Below are 16,618 nucleotides of genomic sequence, written 5' to 3'. Positions count from 1 at the left end.
GTTTGGAGAGAGACACGTCCGTAGACGCCGAATCTCCCGCTTGCTGTTGGGGAGGCGGCGAGTCCGATGCGGGCATAGCCCTTAAGGACAATTCAATCAGGAAACTCCGGAGCCTTGCCGCACGGTTTTTCCGGGCCTGCTTTCCGAAGTTCGCACAATGAGGGCAGGAATCAACTCGGTGAGATTCGCCCAAGCAGAAGAGGCAGTGGCTGTGGCCGTCTGTAGTAGGGATTTTGGTCCCACAGCGCGTGCACTTTTTGAAAGTAACCTTCCCTTCCATGCGCTCCGGACAAGGGAGGGGGGGGAAGGGAGAAAAGGGGAAAGATAGCGCAGAAACGGTTTTTTTTTTTTTTTTTTTTTTAAATTTTCCGGGACGAAGCGAAGATATAAAAGAGAAAAATACGATACCAGGTGAGGAAAAGGTGAAGAGATGTAGGTAAAGGACGAGCTAAGGAGGAACGCAGCGAGGAAGGTGTTGTCCGGGCGGCGGTAGGAAAGAAACTGAGTGGAATGGGCGCTTCCCCCCCGCTCCAGGCATGCGCGGTCGCTGCCTGCTCCCCAGAGCGGGAGGAAAGCGCGCCAAAAGACGTTATAGGCGAGCTATTGGAGCTCCGAGGTATGGATCCGTTGCCTGCGGCAAGACCCATGTGTGGGACTGCACAGAGACCACGAAGAAGATCCACATAAAATATTAAAAAACAGAATATATAATAAAATCAATTCCATACATTTTTCAGCCATAAAAATCCAAGATGCACGTCGATGTTTCTGATTATCTGTATTTGCCCAATGAGATATGTCAGTCAGTGGCTGCTAGCCATGGCAAGTAAAGGGAACTATCTTTTTATTGCCTGATTTATAATCTGATATACGCCAATAAAGGCTTGTGAAACTGGAAGTAAAGGGAACATCTACTTTCAGGGGCGGCAAACCTATGAGGCAACATCAGGGGCCGGCCTTGGCTTCCCTGCCCTGTTGTTGGCCCAACCTTTTTGCCACCAGGGACCGGTTTGTGGAAGACAATTTTTCCATGGACCGTGGGGGAGGAGGGGGATGGGTTTCAGGATTATACAATATCCACTTTATTTTGGTGTGGTGATGAAGTGTATGGACTCTTATCTGGGAGAACTGGGTTTGATTCCCCACTCCTCCACTTGCAGCTGCTGCAATGGCCTTGGGTCAGCCCTAGCTCTTACAGTTGTCCTTGAAAGGGCAGCTGCTGTAAGAGCTCTCTCAGCCCCACCCACCTCATAGGTGTAGGAGAAGAAAATAAAGGAGATTGTGAGCCACTCTGAGATTCAGAGTTGAGGGTAGGATATAAATCCAATGTCATCATCATCATCATATTATTATTATTATTATTATTACTACATTGTAATATATAATAATTATACAACTCATGGCCCGGTTGCTAACAGGACACGGACTGGTACCAGTCCACGGCCCGGGGGTTGGGGACCCCTGCTCTAGAGGAACTGGTTGGCCACTATGTGAGACAGGATGCTGGACGAGATGGACCCCTGGTCTTGACCCAGCAGATTTGTTGTGATAGTCTTTAAAAGCTCTAAACAGCTGTTTCGGTTTTAACAGCAGCACAGTCCAGCCCTGGTAGGTTTCAAATGCAGGAAAGTCCTGATGGATGGGATACAGGGCTTTTTTTGAGCAGAATCGCAGTTCCGGCTGGCTTGATATCAGGGGGTGTGGCTTGATATGCAAACGAACTCCTGCTGGGCTTTTTCTACAAAAAAGCCCTGTGTGAAACAATGGTGATGTCACAGGGTGTGGCCTAATATACAGATGAGTTCCTGCTGGGCTTTTTCTAAAAAAAAAGCCCTTATGGGATGTATTTGCAAGGGGAGGAACTGCCTTCGTGTGGACAGCAAGAGCAAAGCAGAGCAAGGTGGACCCACCAACTGTAGAACAGGTGAGATTGTAGAAATGTAGCTGGAGCAGAAGGAGGAAGAGGAAGGGGCGGGTAGTCCCTGAACGGGGGTGTGGAAGAAAACTGGCTGTGGATAGGACAGGGCTGGGGCACAATGCCTGGCAGCGGGCTATCCCTCCAACACTTTTTCACCCTGGTAGTACCAAGAGGGAGAGGCCTTTAGCCAGGCAGCAGCAAAGCACCCTCAAAAATTCTCCCAGCGCCGATGGGGCAAGAAAGCTGTGCCACTCACCTTCTCCATGTGTCACTCCTAGCAGGAAAGGCAACTGTGTGTGGGGGGGGGGAGGGAATGAGCCCTCTGCTGCTTCTTGAGGCCAGACCCGGCTATGGAAGCACAAAGGGGCACATTTGGGGAATGGAGGGCCACCCCTAGACTGTCTGGTACCCTAGACAAAGCTAATTTTTGGTGCCCCCCCCACATTACCAAATTACATGGGTGGCACCCAACTCAGCATCCGCAGAAGGCCCATGCCCTAGGCAATTGCCTAGTTTGCCTAGTGGCAGGGCCGGCCCTGGGGGAATGAAGGGTTTGGATTGGGCGTAGTGGAGAGGGATCAAAACCTCTGCCTGGAGCCTTGAAGTGTGTCTTTCTCAGGGCTGTTTTTGTAGCAGGAACTCCTTTGTATATTAGGCCACACACTTCTGATGTAGCCAATCCTCTAAGACAGGGGTGGCCAACGGTAGCTCTCCAGATGTTTGGCCATGCTGGCTGGGGTTGATGGGAGTTGTAGGCAAAAGATGGGAGTTGATGGGAGTTGTAGGCAAAAGAAAACATCTGGAGAGCTACCGTTGGCCACCCCTGCTCTAAGAGCTTACAGGGCTCTTCTTACAGGGCCTACTGTAAGCTCTTGGAGGATTGGCTACATCATGGAAGTGTGGCCTAATATGCAAAGAAGTTCCTGCCACAAAAAAGGCCCTGAGGGTGGAGCAAACCCTTCTTCCTCTGCTGGCCTGACTGTCCACCTTCTGTGGGTCATCATTGCTCTACTGCCCAGGCAACAGCTGAGAGTGTATTTTGCTGTGCAAACAGCTCCTCGTCCTTAATAAAGCAGGTTGCAATAAACAAAGATGGACATTAAAGTGATGGGAATCACTATTTTTTCCTTTGGAAACATGCTTGCTTCCCTATAAATGGAACTATGGTAGGGATGCCAGTCTCCAGGTGGGACCTGGAGATCCCCTGGAATTACAGCTCCTCTCCAGACTACAGAGATCAGTTCCCCTGGAGATAATGGCTGTTTTGGCAAGTGGACTTGATGGCACTGTATCCCACTGAGGTCCTTGTTCTCCCCAGGCTCCATCCCTGCTAGATCTGACAACTTTACTCTCCCATCCCCTGCTGGTTTCCAGGGGGGGGGGGGAGGAACCTGGCAGCCCTAAACTATGGTTCTACTTTGTGTTAATGAAAACAAAGAAGAGCTTCCAGGGCACAGACAAAGCTGTCTCAAGGGCCTCTTCAGTCAGTGAAATGTATTTCAAAGTCCTGTTTGCCTTTGCCTCCATTGGCAAAAACCAAGTTTCCTCTTGCAAAGAAATTCTGCTGACTTGTGGTGGTGCAGAAACTATACCATTAAGTAACCACCAGTTTCTCAAACATTTCCATATTGGGGGCGGGGGTTCTTCCCCCCCACAACCATTCTTTTTGTGTGACAAAATCTCTCTCCTTTGCATTTTCTTGAATGCCCTTAGCCACATCAGAATGCAAAGTCTGCAGAGTCCCGGTTCAGGGACTCTCGACCCTCAAGCATGTTTGTGAGATCCAAGATGCTCAAAAGAACCTTAGAGTTGCCACATTTTTGCTGATGCCCAAGGTGAATGCTGATAACTGAGGCCGATTTCCCACTAGCCTTACGCCGTTCCCACTCTCCTCTTCTCCACGGGGCTCCTGCTGGATATCGCACAAGCTGCCCCAGACCAGCGAGTTGCTCCGCCTCTCTTCAAGTTCCCTCTGCAGCAGGCAGGATCCTCTGAAAACCGGTTTCTGTCTGCTGAGGAAGGAACTCGAAAAGGGGCAGGGCAACTTGTCAGCTCGGAGCAGCTTGTGCGAAATCCAGCAGCAGCCCTGCAGGGAAAAGGAGCAATGAGACTGGAACAAGGTGAGTGGGGAATCGGTCTGAGAGTCACAGCACAGAAGAGGCAGGAACAGGGCTGATCCTGACACTATGCAAACTAGGCGATTACCTAGGGTGCCTGCCTTCTGAGAGTGTCAAGTTGGGTGCCCCCATTTTGACTCAGTGATGTTATCAGTGTTGGGGGGGGGGGCACCAGAAGTTAACCTTGCCTAGGGTGTTAGTTTAGGGCCAGCCCTGGGCAGGAACTAGACATTCTCCCAGCACTGACCAACTTGGGTGGGGGGAACCAGTTGAAATGACGCTACTCAGGCCTTGAATTCAGCAGGAGCTCACAGGAGCACAGCTCCTGAACCTTTGAGGGTTCCCTCTCTTCCTCCCCACCTACCTTGTCCATTGAATAGTAGCTGCCGCTGCATAACAATCCCTGGATTAGGAGAGCAGCCAGCCAGCAAGGGCTTTGCCCTCATTAACCCCTGGGGAAGGCTATGCTACCCTTTCGCCACTTCTTATGTGTTTTTGGGCAGTGGGCGGCTTGCTGGCCTTTTGATGGGGGGGGCAGCCAAGGAGAGCCCCAGGTGAGCGAGGCCTGCCAGGGCTGGCTGGATCTCTAGCCAGCACAAGCAGGCCTCGCCCGCCCATGGCTCTCCTTTCTTGCATTGGGTTGCTTTTGGCTGGTTGGGGAGAGCATATGCTAATGAGTTATGCTAATGAGCTTCACTACCTATTTTTCTACCAAACAACCCCTACTTAATATTGCAGCCCCACAATGTTGACAACAGAAGAACATAGGAAGAGCCTTGCTGGATCAGAGCAGTGGTCCATCTAGCCCAGCATTCTGTCTCACACAGTGGTCAACCTGCTTCTCTGGAGGGCCAATAACAAGGCAAAGAGGCTGAGGCCTCCCCCTGGCTCTGGGATTCAGAGGTTTTGTGCCTCTGAATGTGGAGGTCCCCCTCAGTTGCCATGGCTTGTAGCCACTGATAGACCTCTCCTCCGTGAATCTGTCTAATCCCCTTTTAAAGCTCTACATTTCTGTGGATATCACGACACCCTCTGGCAGCGAATCCCACATTTTAATCACTCTCTGTGTAACGAAGTAGTTCCTTCCGTCCATCCTGAACCTACTGCCCAATAGTTTCATTTGATGCCAAACTAGACTTTCTCCTGGCCTTTTGCAAGTAGTAAGTTAGGGGCTTTTGAGCATATACAGAACATAACTTGGATTGTGGAGTTAAACCACACCCAGCTAGCATGCATCTGCATTGGGGTACCAGGGGGATGCAATTTCTAGAATTGCCAACTCTAGGTTGGGAAATTCCTGGAGATTTGGGAGGTGGAGCCTGGGGAGGACAGGAACCTCAGTTAGGGTATAATGCCCTATAGTTCACCCTCCAATGCAGCCATTTTCCCCAGGGAACTGATCTCTGTTACCTAGAGATCAGCTGTAATCACAGAAGATCTCCAGGCCACACCTGGGAGCTGACAACCCCTTACGATCCTAGCCCTCAGACGAGTAATCTTTTGGGCTAAGGTTTTGGGGCATGTTTTATTGCTTTAATATTGTTTATTGTGTATTTTATGTTGTTAGCTGCCTTGAGTCTGCATAGAATGGGCAGGATAAAAATATAATGTAAATAAAATAGAATAAATAAATAAGGATTCATCCCGGTCTCATAGCTTCTGACAGGCTTTCTGTCTTCCATTCTCTGTCCCAAGCAGAGTCAGGTCTTAACACTCCAGATGTCGACTTGGCCCCTTTTGAGGGTTAGGCTGCACTTGTAAAGTGCAGGCCCCGTAGCCAGAAATGCTGTCCAGGTTATATGGTTTTTATTAGTGCCGGTGGCTCTTCCAGCGGCTGAGAAACGGCCAACCCGAGTTTGCGTAAGACTGACCTTTGCAATGGCTCAGAACAAAAATAGATAGTAATAAACTGTTATCCCTGATGCGGCTGGCTGAAATAGCTGCAGAGAGTTTGCTGCTAGTTGAGCGAGGGATAGTGAAAGGAAGCCTGGCCCCATGAGAATTCACCCCCAGAGGGGACTGTGCCCACAAATCCTGCTGCTCAAGGGATGCAGCCTGTGTGAGTGACAACACCCTTTTCCGGAGGCAAACGCAGGCCAGCCACAAAGTGGATCTACCCGAAACCTGAAGGGCTGCTGCCATTGAGTTCTACTACTTGGGATAACAATGCTGTCTGCGGAGGAACATCTAGCAGTCAGTCTGACGGGGTCCTCTACTATTTTCATAGCAAGGAAGGCAGAAGGTGACGTTGTTTGCTAGTTTCCCACGATTCACTCTTATCCCCCCCCCCCCTATTTTATTCCACTTTGGGGGCAAACTTCTAAGTTTGCAAAATGACTCTTTTGTTTATAGCACAAATCTATTGTTTAAAGCCATTGGCGGCTTTTATAAATCACAGTCGTGACTCCCTTAAAACTGAATGTCATGGCTGAAAACCCTGAGTACCCAGAAATCCTGTCTGACTCAGATGCAGAAAAATATGAACTTGTTAGCAGAAACACAAACAACCAGGAAAATACAGAACTGTGGTGGTTCTTGTCCTCTTGAAGAAACAGAATGTTGAAAGCTTTGAATGTAGGTTAAAATGGAAACTAGGAAGGGTGGAGAAACTGGCCTCTTCAAACCCCTCGTATTCTGGAAGGCGGAATATGAGGGGTGGGACCCTTCCTAATATCCCCCTTGTAATTCCTCATGGGCCCCCAACTTTTAATAAAGAAGGTGGCTTGTGCTAAAAGCAGCAAAATCACGCCAAATGTAGACAAAATAGGGATTTTCACACACTTGGAGGATTTGTTTTGCTTGAGTATTTATATGCCACTTTTCTCCCCAGCAGGGGTCACAAGCAGATCACATAATTTCCCACTCATCTATTTTACAAATGCCTCGTGAGATAGGTTCGGATAATGAGAGAGAATTATTGCCCCCAGGGTCTTCATGAGTATACAGAAAAACTGGAGGAAAGGCACAAACAATAGTGTGGTGAGGACCAGTGCTCCCTCTAAGCGGAGTTAGTGTGAGCTAGCTCACAGTTTTTTAGCCCCCAGCTCACTAATTTTTGTCTTAGCTCAGGAAAAATGGTCCCAGAGCAAACTCATTTATGCAGTAGCTCACAACTTTAATGCCAGTAGCTCACTAAATAGAATTTTTGCTCACATGGCACCACAGCTTAGAGGGAAACAATGGTGAGGACTGAATATGCTTCAGGGTGTGTGAAAAATGTCGAGAGCAATTGAGAATCAGTTGTGGCGGGCAAGGAAGAAGGGGGAGGAAACAGGTCTGCCAAAATCCTTCAGCGCCTAACATTAGTCCAGTACTAGTCTGACACTCTTCACCACCACACCACACCGGCTCTGTTCAGTATAGATGACAGAAAAAAAGAGCACAATAAAATCTAGAGGTTCTGGAGCTCTGCTCCTGTGAGCTCCTGCCCAAAATGAAGCCTACACATACAGGGGCTGGTGGTGTTTACCAGAGGTGGTTCCCTTTGGGCAGAGTAATGAAGACTTGGAGTCTTTTGGTAGTAATTTCTTTATTTGCAGATATATAGGGGCAGGCTAGGGTTGCCAGGTCTGTGTTGGAATATTAAATACTGGGTTCGATGCATTTGGAGTTCACACAGGACTTTATTAGCAACTACATACTAAGATAACATGGCAGGGCCGAGACCCAGCTTATGAGCATGCAAAAGAACCACCCCCCAACTTCCCATACCAAATCACGGCAGTCAGGTTTTGCGCCCTGACCACTCATTGGTTACTTTAAAGGAGTCCAGATCTCAGATGGAAATATCGTGTTGCTAGCATTCCCGCGGTTGCCCGCAACAGTTTCCCGCCATGCATAAAGTCCAATACCTAACATGGAAAATACCTGGAGACTCTGGATGTGGATCCGGGAGATGGCATGGTTTGAGGAGGGGAGGGGCTTCAGCATGGTACAACCCTAGGGCAGGCATAGAGTGTCACTCCTTCGGAGCAGTGGATCCACCACTACCTCACATCAGATCCTCAGACAGAATAATAATAATAACTTTATTTTTATATCCCGCCCTCCCCCGCCAAAGGCGGGCTCAGGGCGGCTCACAGACATGGAGTTCCATGATTCCAGTAAAACAATATAGACAGTTTAAATATAATCAATTACATAATAAAATTTTAAAATAGATAAAATATATAAATGAGTGAGAGTGATCCTGTCTTCCAAAGACCTTCTGCTAACTCCCAGCAGCCTGTGTCTCTCCTAAGCTAAACAGCTGTTTCTTTATATTACAGGCACATGTCAGCCCCTTCTCCTTAGTTGGGGAGTCACCTCTTCCAAGCTCTGAGGGGTGTTCAGACAGTCAATTTCCAAATAATGAAAGCCAACCGAGGAAATAGCCACAATTGCTTTAAAAAAATTACCATTCCCTTTGTCATTTAAGGGCCGAACTTGGGTCAGTCATATGTGCTCTTCCTAACTTTTATCTCACAGGCAATGTTCCGTCATGACCAGATCTACATGTTTTTTGAGGCGGCAGCGGGTGTGTGTGTGTGGAAAATTAAAAAATGATGCCCCCTTATGGGTCATTATATCTTATGGTCCCATAGAATACAATGGACTCCAAACCCAATTTGGCGCCCCCTTCCGTCAGCACCCGGGGCAAGCACCCCCCTCCCCCCCCCCCTAGATCCGGCCCTGTGTTCCGTCTAATAATCCCCCCACACAAACACTGAGCAGAGCAGTTAACATCCTGAATGCAACCGCTGTCATCTTCAAATGGGAACGGGTGGTGCAAGTCCCCATGCGGCTCCAGATTGTTGCTGACTGGGGCTTCCTGGGTTAATGAGCGGCCACTCACGGGCATAGTTCAGAGGGAGCACTGCTCACAGGGTTGTTATGGGGAGAAAAATGGAGGAGGGGAGAACACAGTAAGCAGGGCTTTTTTTTTTTAAAGCAGGACCGCAGTTCCGGCTGGCTTGGTGTCAGGGGGTGTGGTCTAATATGGAAATAAGTTCCTGCTGGCTTTTTCTACAAAAAAGCCCCATGTGGAACAATGGTGATGTCAGGGGGTGTGGCCTAATACCCAGTTCCTGCTGGATTTTTTCTACAAAAAAGCCCTGACAGTAAGTCATTTTTGGTTCCAACTGGGGAGAAAAGTGAACTGTAAATTAATAAATAAATGTTGCCTCTCTGGGTCAGGTCCCAGACATGTTCTGGATGTTTGGGACTTCTCAGATATATATATTTTTTCTTCCTGTCAGGTCTCAGCCAACTGATCGTAATCCCATAGAGTTTTCAAGGCCAGGGACGTTCAGAGGTGGTTTGTCCTTGCCTGCCTCTGTGTAGTGAGGCTGGACTTCCATGGTGGACTCCCATCCAAGTACTAGCCAGGACCAGCCCTGCTTAGCTTCCAAGATCTGACAAGAGCCCCAGACATGCAGGGGCACAATTTGAATTGGGAACTCAGCGCACAGCAAAAAGGGACTTAGGTTCTTTGCCACATACACAGCTGAATCAACTCTGATGATCAATGATGTGACAGATGTTGCAGCCAGATCACCTTCACACACACACACACATACCATTTCCCTTCCCTGAAATGGCTCTAGAACCACTGTTTGCTCCTTGGGAAGGGGGGGGGGGGTGGGACTGGCATGCAGCCATATCAGTGAGGCAAATAGCTGCTCCTTGGACTTATTTCAGTTTGGGGAAATGGTGCCAGGAAAGGTTAAGCCAGTTTGGTGTCCTGGTTAAGTGTGTGGACTCTTATCTGGGAGAACCGGGTTTGATTCCCCCCTCCTCCCCTTGCAGCTGTTGGAATGGTCTTGGGTCAGCCATAGCTCTCATAGAGCTGTCCTTGAAAGGGCAGCTTCTGTGAGAGCTCTCTCAACCCCACCTACCTCACAGGGTGTTTGTTGTGGGGAAAGAAGGTAGAGACTGTGAGCCGCTTTGAGACTTTGAAATTCAGAGTGGAAGGTGGGGTATAAATCCAATATCAACATCTTCTTTTCTCCTCATGCTGAGTCCTGGTCCAATCAGGGCTCCCATGCACCTGTGGAGCACAGACCTCCCTTAATGCTTCTTTGACCTGACTAAGGGATTTACCTGGAGGAAATGTAACACATATACTGAGACCTGGTCCAAATGGGGCACCCATGCACCTGTAGAGCACTAACCTCTTGACATGCTTCTCTGACCTGACTCATAAATGTACCTGGGTGAAACGTATTTGGCCCTGAGCCACAATGGCTAGTGGCCAAGGCCATTGCAGAATATCCAGAAAAGGGAACTTCTGAGAGGCACAAAAGCAAAACACAAGAAGATATCAGAGACTTTTTGTGCATTGTTATTGAACAATGTCAGATCAGAGAAACACACTATCGAATGTGTCAGATTAATTGCAGAAAAGAGCACAGGAAAGGGCAAAAAAATGCTGCAATGTGTTAAGTGAGCAGGATTTTAAAAGTGTGTTTTCCAAATGTAAAGACAGCCATGTGACAGAGTTTTTAGAAAGTGCTGCTGGAACAGATCAGGCAAGGCTATTTGTTCCATCTTCGGCATCTGTCTTCAGAGTTTTCCCACTGTTCTTTCTTTTGCCTCTGCAGGAGTCAATATAAAACTCCCACTTGGTCATGAGGGATAGTTTTCTTATATAGGGGGTGGAACATGACTACCCTAGACCTTTAGGAGTAGTCTGTGTGATCCTAATTAATATTTAATTTTGTAAAATTCTGTTTAAGTTCTAGCTTTAAAAAAGAGAGAAGATGTAAACAGGACAAGAGGGAATTTAAAGTAAGTGTGCCACGAAAGTTTTTCACAGGTACCCAATTGTTCCCTCTGATCAGGGCCTTTTTGGTTGAAAAAGTCCAGCAGGAACTCATTTGCATATTAGGCCACACCCCCTGACAGCACCATTGTTTTGTGCAGGGTTTTTTTTTGTAGAAAAGGCCCAGCAGGCACTCATTTGCATATCAGGCCACATCCCTGACACCAAGCCAGCTGAAACTGCATTCCTGTGAGCTCCTGCTAAAAAGAAAAGCCCTGCCTCTAATCATGCCTGTCAGTAGAGCAGTAAAACCGACCACCCACATTCTCCAGTGAAAAAGAAAGGGTTAAAATGATTTGATGAAGCCTGAGCATGCTTTTTGCCCTCTGTAAAGTAGGGAATGTTGAGGGCGATTAAGCATCAGTGGAGTGCCCTAAGTTAGTTATGGCAGGGGTTGCCAACGGTAGCTCTCCAGATGTTTTTTTGCCTACAACTCCCATCAGCCCCAGCCAGCATGGCCAATGGCTGGGGCTGATGGGAGTTGTAGGCAAAAAACATCTGGAGAGCTACCGTTGGCCACCCGAGTTATGGTATTTAATTGTGATTGTAGAATTGGTTACTTATGAAGGTTGAGGCGGGGGGGGGGGGGAGATCTGACTCAGAGTGAGTATACTTTGCGGTCTCAAGCACTGCTGGCAATAGTCTATTCCAACAGCTGATGGTGGAGCCTGCAGAAAGTTCCATTCCAGCCCGTTGTTGGTGGGTCATTCTGATGGCACTTTCTCACGTCCTGCTTGGAGGTGTAAAGTCCACCTGGGTCAGCTCTCCGTGTTTGTACCAGGCATTGATTTTTCCCTGCCAGCCAAGCTGTGAGTCCAGGGGCTGGCTCCAGGACCTCAGGAAGTGTGTCTTGGTTACTTCTCAAAGCTGTCCGCCGCTGGTTTCCTGAGACACCCACCCTTGCCGTTCTGCCAGGTAAAACTGAAAGCAGCTCACCTGCTGATCCCGGGTGGTGATTCTCTCAGGGTCTTTGGAGGTGGTTCTGGGTGAGTTGATGATTAACACAGGTTTGACAAGGTGTGCACCCTGGGGCATTGCATTCTCTGCATGTGGATGGTTGCATGGGGGTGTTGATTACAGAAATCTGCCTAAGAAGGAATCTTAGGATTCTGCCGACATTTCCAGCAACCCTCTGCTTGTGATTTCCCCCCCTTACCCAGCATTTAAGAGCCTGAGTTATACAATCACTGAGATCTGAGGCCTCTGATGTGCCTTTCTGATAAGGCTGCTGTGGATCTGAGAGTGGATTCTCTCTCTCTTCTCACGTGCTCTCCAACTTGATCCTTTGTGACGCTCTGATCAACAGAGTGGAGAGGCATCCACGTGTACACTTCAGGGAAGGAGTCTGCTAGTTGTTTGGACAGCAGGGCCTCACTGTGTTTTTATAACATGCTTGTTTGTTCCCGCATTCATCCAGTGAGCTGGGGGCTCTCCCTGTGAGGTAGGCTGGGTTGAGAGTGAGCAGCTGAAGGTCAACCCATGGATTTCTTGATTTAGTGGGGATTCGAAGCCAGCTTTCACCAGCCACAGTTCCATGTTCGAGCCACAGCCTTTGGCAAGATTTTTCACTGAAAGGGCTAGTCGAGGACAATAGCAAGTCCCTTACACTCCACAATAGCCTCCTGAAGCCTTCCAAATGCAAGTTAATCTGCTGGTTTTGGGATTTCATTTATTTTAGATATATTTATATGCCACTTTTCTCCCTAATGGGGACTCAGTGTCACTCTCATCACAATTGTCCCTTCCTCTATTTTATCCACACAATAACCGCCCTATGAGGTAGATTAAGCTGATAAAGGATAACTAGCCCAAGCTCACTCTGCATGTTTCCATGGTAGAGTGGAGACTTGTGTTGTGGAAGACAAGGATGTCCCAGTGATTCTCTAATCACTACACCACATTAGTTAAATAAAACATTTACCATACAACTACAAAAACATCCTTGTCTTCCACAACACGATCTGCTGCTGTCTAGACATATTCCATTGAATTTATAAAAATAACAAGTGGGCATGGTTCCTTACTGCAAGGAAAAGCGGGCTGAAGAACAGCTGAAGATGAAAAACACTTAAATAATATCTGAGTGACTTAAGAATGTAAGAATTTGTCATGATGCGGGTGATGTGAAAAGCCCTTAGCCACTGCTGACAATAACCAGCCAGATATTTCTCCTTAGCTGGAGGTATATTTTTGCTGAATGCAGAAATTCCATGTGAACCTGACCTGGCTGATGGCTACCCATTCAATCCTTTTTTTTAATGCTAACAGAGGATCTCATAACAGCAACTTGAGGGGGTGAGTTCAATAGGTCAATAGCATGTGATGAGCAGAAAGAACATTCTAGGGTTGCCAGCCTCCAGGTGGGGCCTGGAGATCTCTCAGTTTTACAACTGATCTCCAGCTGGCAGAGATCAGCTTCCCTGGAGAAAATGGCTGCTGTAAAGGATGGGCTGTATGCCCCTCCCTTCCCCAAACCCCACCCTCTCCTGGATGCACCCCCAAAGTCTCCAGGTATTTTCCAACACAGACCTGGCAACCCTAACTTATTCTCTGCCCTCCTGTCTCCTTTAACGTGGCTTGGTACTGCCATTAAAAAGCCAGAAAGCTAAACCCCCTAATTAAAGTTAGCAAAGTTGGCATCAAGTGAGCTTTAAGAGAGAGGGGATATCAAAGATGAGGTGCCACCACAGAATTGCCAGCCATTTCAACTCTGAAATGGCAGGGGTACAAAGAGCAGGGTTTGAGTTTTTAGTTTAGTTTATTTTCGATTTATATCCCGCCCTTCCCACCGAAGTGGCTCAGGGCGGCTTGAGAGGCAGATCTTAACTGGTGGGCTGGATAATGTGGAAGGACTACAAATATAATGAACATAACAAAATAATAACAAATTGGTTGTCTTGCTATTAGATAATGGAAGATGGTTCTGCCTCAGGAGATGGATTTTGGTGTCCCACTATAAGACGGCAAATTGTCAGTGCTGAAGTTTCTTACACCACGGGGGCCACGATTTCCATTTTCTGGTTCAGGCACCAAAATATCTTGGGACATCTCTTCCACCCCAGCACTTGCTTCTTGTAATCAGTTTTAATTTTCTTCTTCAGTTTTAAGCTGCCCATTTCCCCAAGAACCCAGCAGACATAAAGCCTGGAGCCACGCAGCTGACGCAGAGAAACTCGCAAGGAATCTATCTGTAAACGGCAGCCCTAGCCTTGGTCACTTGCAAATGGACAGAAGCCTCACCTTTTAACCAGTGGAATGGAGAAGAAGACGACCCCCAACAATGAGAGCCAGCCTCTCACAGCGAAAAAAGGGGACTGTAAAGAAGGAGACGATTGTGCGGAGAATGGACATCTCCTCAAGAGCACCAAACCTACCCTGCACCTGGTCGGGGACATGCACAAAGCACAGCCCAACCAAGCGGACAAAGGGGCAACGAGCCAGATCTCCAATGGGTATTCGTTGGCTCAGAGCCCAAGCCCAGGAGATGGGGAGGAGGCCTCGGTTGGTGTCCCATGCGCTGCCACAATGACCACCACCACCGCCTCTCCCACCTGCAGGGTAGAAGTTCGGCAACACCTGAGGGAGCTGGATGGGAGGGAGACTTGGAGCAAGAAAATGGACTTTCTCCTCTCTGTTATTGGCTATGCAGTAGATCTGGGCAATGTTTGGCGATTCCCTTACATTTGCTATCAAAACGGAGGAGGTGAGTCCCTGTCTGTCTAGGGTTGCAAACTCTGGGTTGAGAAGAAATACCTGGACATTTTTTTGGGGGGAGTGAAGCCCTGGGGATGGTGGGGTTGGGGAGGGGAAAGACCTCGGCGTGGTATCATGCCATGGAGTCCACTCTCCGAAGTAGCCACTTTCTCCAGGGGAACTGACCTCTGTAGCCTAGAGATCAGTTATAATCCTGGAAGATCTCCAGGCTCTACCTGAAAGTGACTATTAGTGAATGGACCATGGTATAGAGCAGGGGTGTTGAACTCATTTGTTAAGAGGGCTGGATCTGACATAAATGAGACCTTGTTGAGCCAGGCCATGTGTGTCATAAAAATAGCTGCGATGTAAACTTTATAAGGGACACCGACAAACACAATGAAAAATTTTGTATTTTTCCAGTTTGAACAAGGGAACTGGGCAAAGGAAGCTCTGTCTCTTTCCCTCCTTCCCCAGGGGATGAGGGGGTGGAGCCACAACCAAGAGAAGGAAAAGGGGCTTTGATCTGTAGGTTCCCAACCCAAAACTGGCAACTGTGTCTCCAAGCCATACCTGGACTGGCTACCATTTCTCCAGCTGTAATCATTTTGCCTTCTCTCAGTGCTGAGTTTAACAGGGTTCCTTTCATTGCAGGGGCTTTCCTCATCCCTTACATACTCATGGCGATCTTTGGAGGGATCCCACTCTTCTACATGGAACTGGCCCTGGGGCAGTATCACCGCAACGGATGCATCTCAGTGTGGAGAAAAATCTGCCCCATTTTTAAAGGTAATCGTAAGGGGAGGAGGGAGTCTCTGCACCCTGCAAGACGGAGGACTGGAATATATTGCATTCGTGCTGGCTTCTGTCCTTTCTATTGGGTTTTCCCATCTCTCCCCAGGAATTGGCTATGCCATCTGCATCATAGCATTCTACATCGCCTCCTACTACAACACTATCATGGCTTGGGCCTTGTACTACCTCATTTCCTCCTTCACGGAGGAGCTACCCTGGACCAGCTGCACCAACCCTTGGAACACGGAGAGCTGCACCAACTACTTCTCCAACAAGACCTTCGCCTGGACCCAGAACTCCACCTCCCCTGCGGAAGAATTTTACACGTAAGTGCATGTAAGTGGAAGCGGCTGTGCCAGAAAAGGTGGGGTGTGGGGAAAAAGGAGGCCATATGGGGGGGGGATTGGTTTGGTAAGCCTCCGGGGCCATCATGATGGACCTTGTAGGCTGGTCAGCAGGGCCCTGTGGGGACAGGAGATGGGAGGGAGGGGTGAGTTTTAGTTTCCCCTGGAATTACAACTGATTTCCAGACTGCACAGATCAGTTCCCCTGGTGATAATGACTGCTTTGGAGGGGGAAACTTATGGCATTATATCCTCCTGAGTTCTCTCCCTAAACTACACCCTATTCAGGCTCTATCCCCAAATCTCTATGAATTTCCCAACCTCTAGTTGACAGTCCTAGCCACTAGACGTTTATTTTATTTTGTAAAAGTCAAGACTTCCTCCTGCATGGAGTTTGGGGCTTCCAGACCATAGTTTTTCAAGATGACCAGCATTATTCCAGCAATTGGCCAACTTCCCAGTGATCAGCTGCCCTTTCTGATCTCACTGGTCCCATTGCAGGAACCAGCACCATCTTTCTTCAGCAGCTTGCAAGCTCAGCGCTGGGCAAACTCAAGTAGTGAAATAAATACATGCAATAATCACAGTGCTCAGGGTACTCAGAATCATAGAATCACAGAGCTGGAAGGGGGCCATAAAGGCCATCTAGTCCAACCCTCTGCTCAATGAAGGATCAGCCTAGAGCTTCCTCTTAGATGATGTCTATGCTCTGGCCCACTTCCCATCAGCCTTCAAGAAAGGTGGTAATTCTTCCCCGTCTTGCCATTGGGTGAAATCAGAGCTTGCAGAGATACCAGAGAATGAGCTGCCCTCTGAATAGCTTTCTTCCTGAGACCCCGCTCTGGCTTGCCTCTTTCCTATTCCAGAGGCCCAGAACAGAGGCTTGCAGTGAATGATAGCGTGTGGGTTCCTCCGAGACCATGCTGTTGTGCTCTATCATGGTAAATCT

At 48.3% G+C, this 16,618-nt stretch overlaps 1 protein-coding gene across 1 annotated transcript in view; it reads left to right on the top strand.

Annotated features, from left to right (window-relative positions):
* SLC6A4 (solute carrier family 6 member 4) overlaps positions 1-16,618 on the top strand; it is a 41,137-nt gene that overhangs the window by 12,116 nt on the left and 12,403 nt on the right. The window contains exons 2-4 of the mRNA XM_060259255.1: positions 13,939-14,540; positions 15,185-15,319; positions 15,432-15,651. Coding sequence (XP_060115238.1) covers positions 14,093-14,540; positions 15,185-15,319; positions 15,432-15,651 — 803 coding nt within the window. The 5' untranslated portion in view covers positions 13,939-14,092. The remainder of the gene's footprint in view (positions 1-13,938; positions 14,541-15,184; positions 15,320-15,431; positions 15,652-16,618) is intronic.

Source organism: Heteronotia binoei, chromosome 18 (assembly GCF_032191835.1).
Source record: "Heteronotia binoei isolate CCM8104 ecotype False Entrance Well chromosome 18, APGP_CSIRO_Hbin_v1, whole genome shotgun sequence".
Classification (NCBI taxonomy): domain Eukaryota; kingdom Metazoa; phylum Chordata; class Lepidosauria; order Squamata; family Gekkonidae; genus Heteronotia; species Heteronotia binoei.
This window is presented reverse-complemented; position numbering and strand designations above follow the sequence as displayed.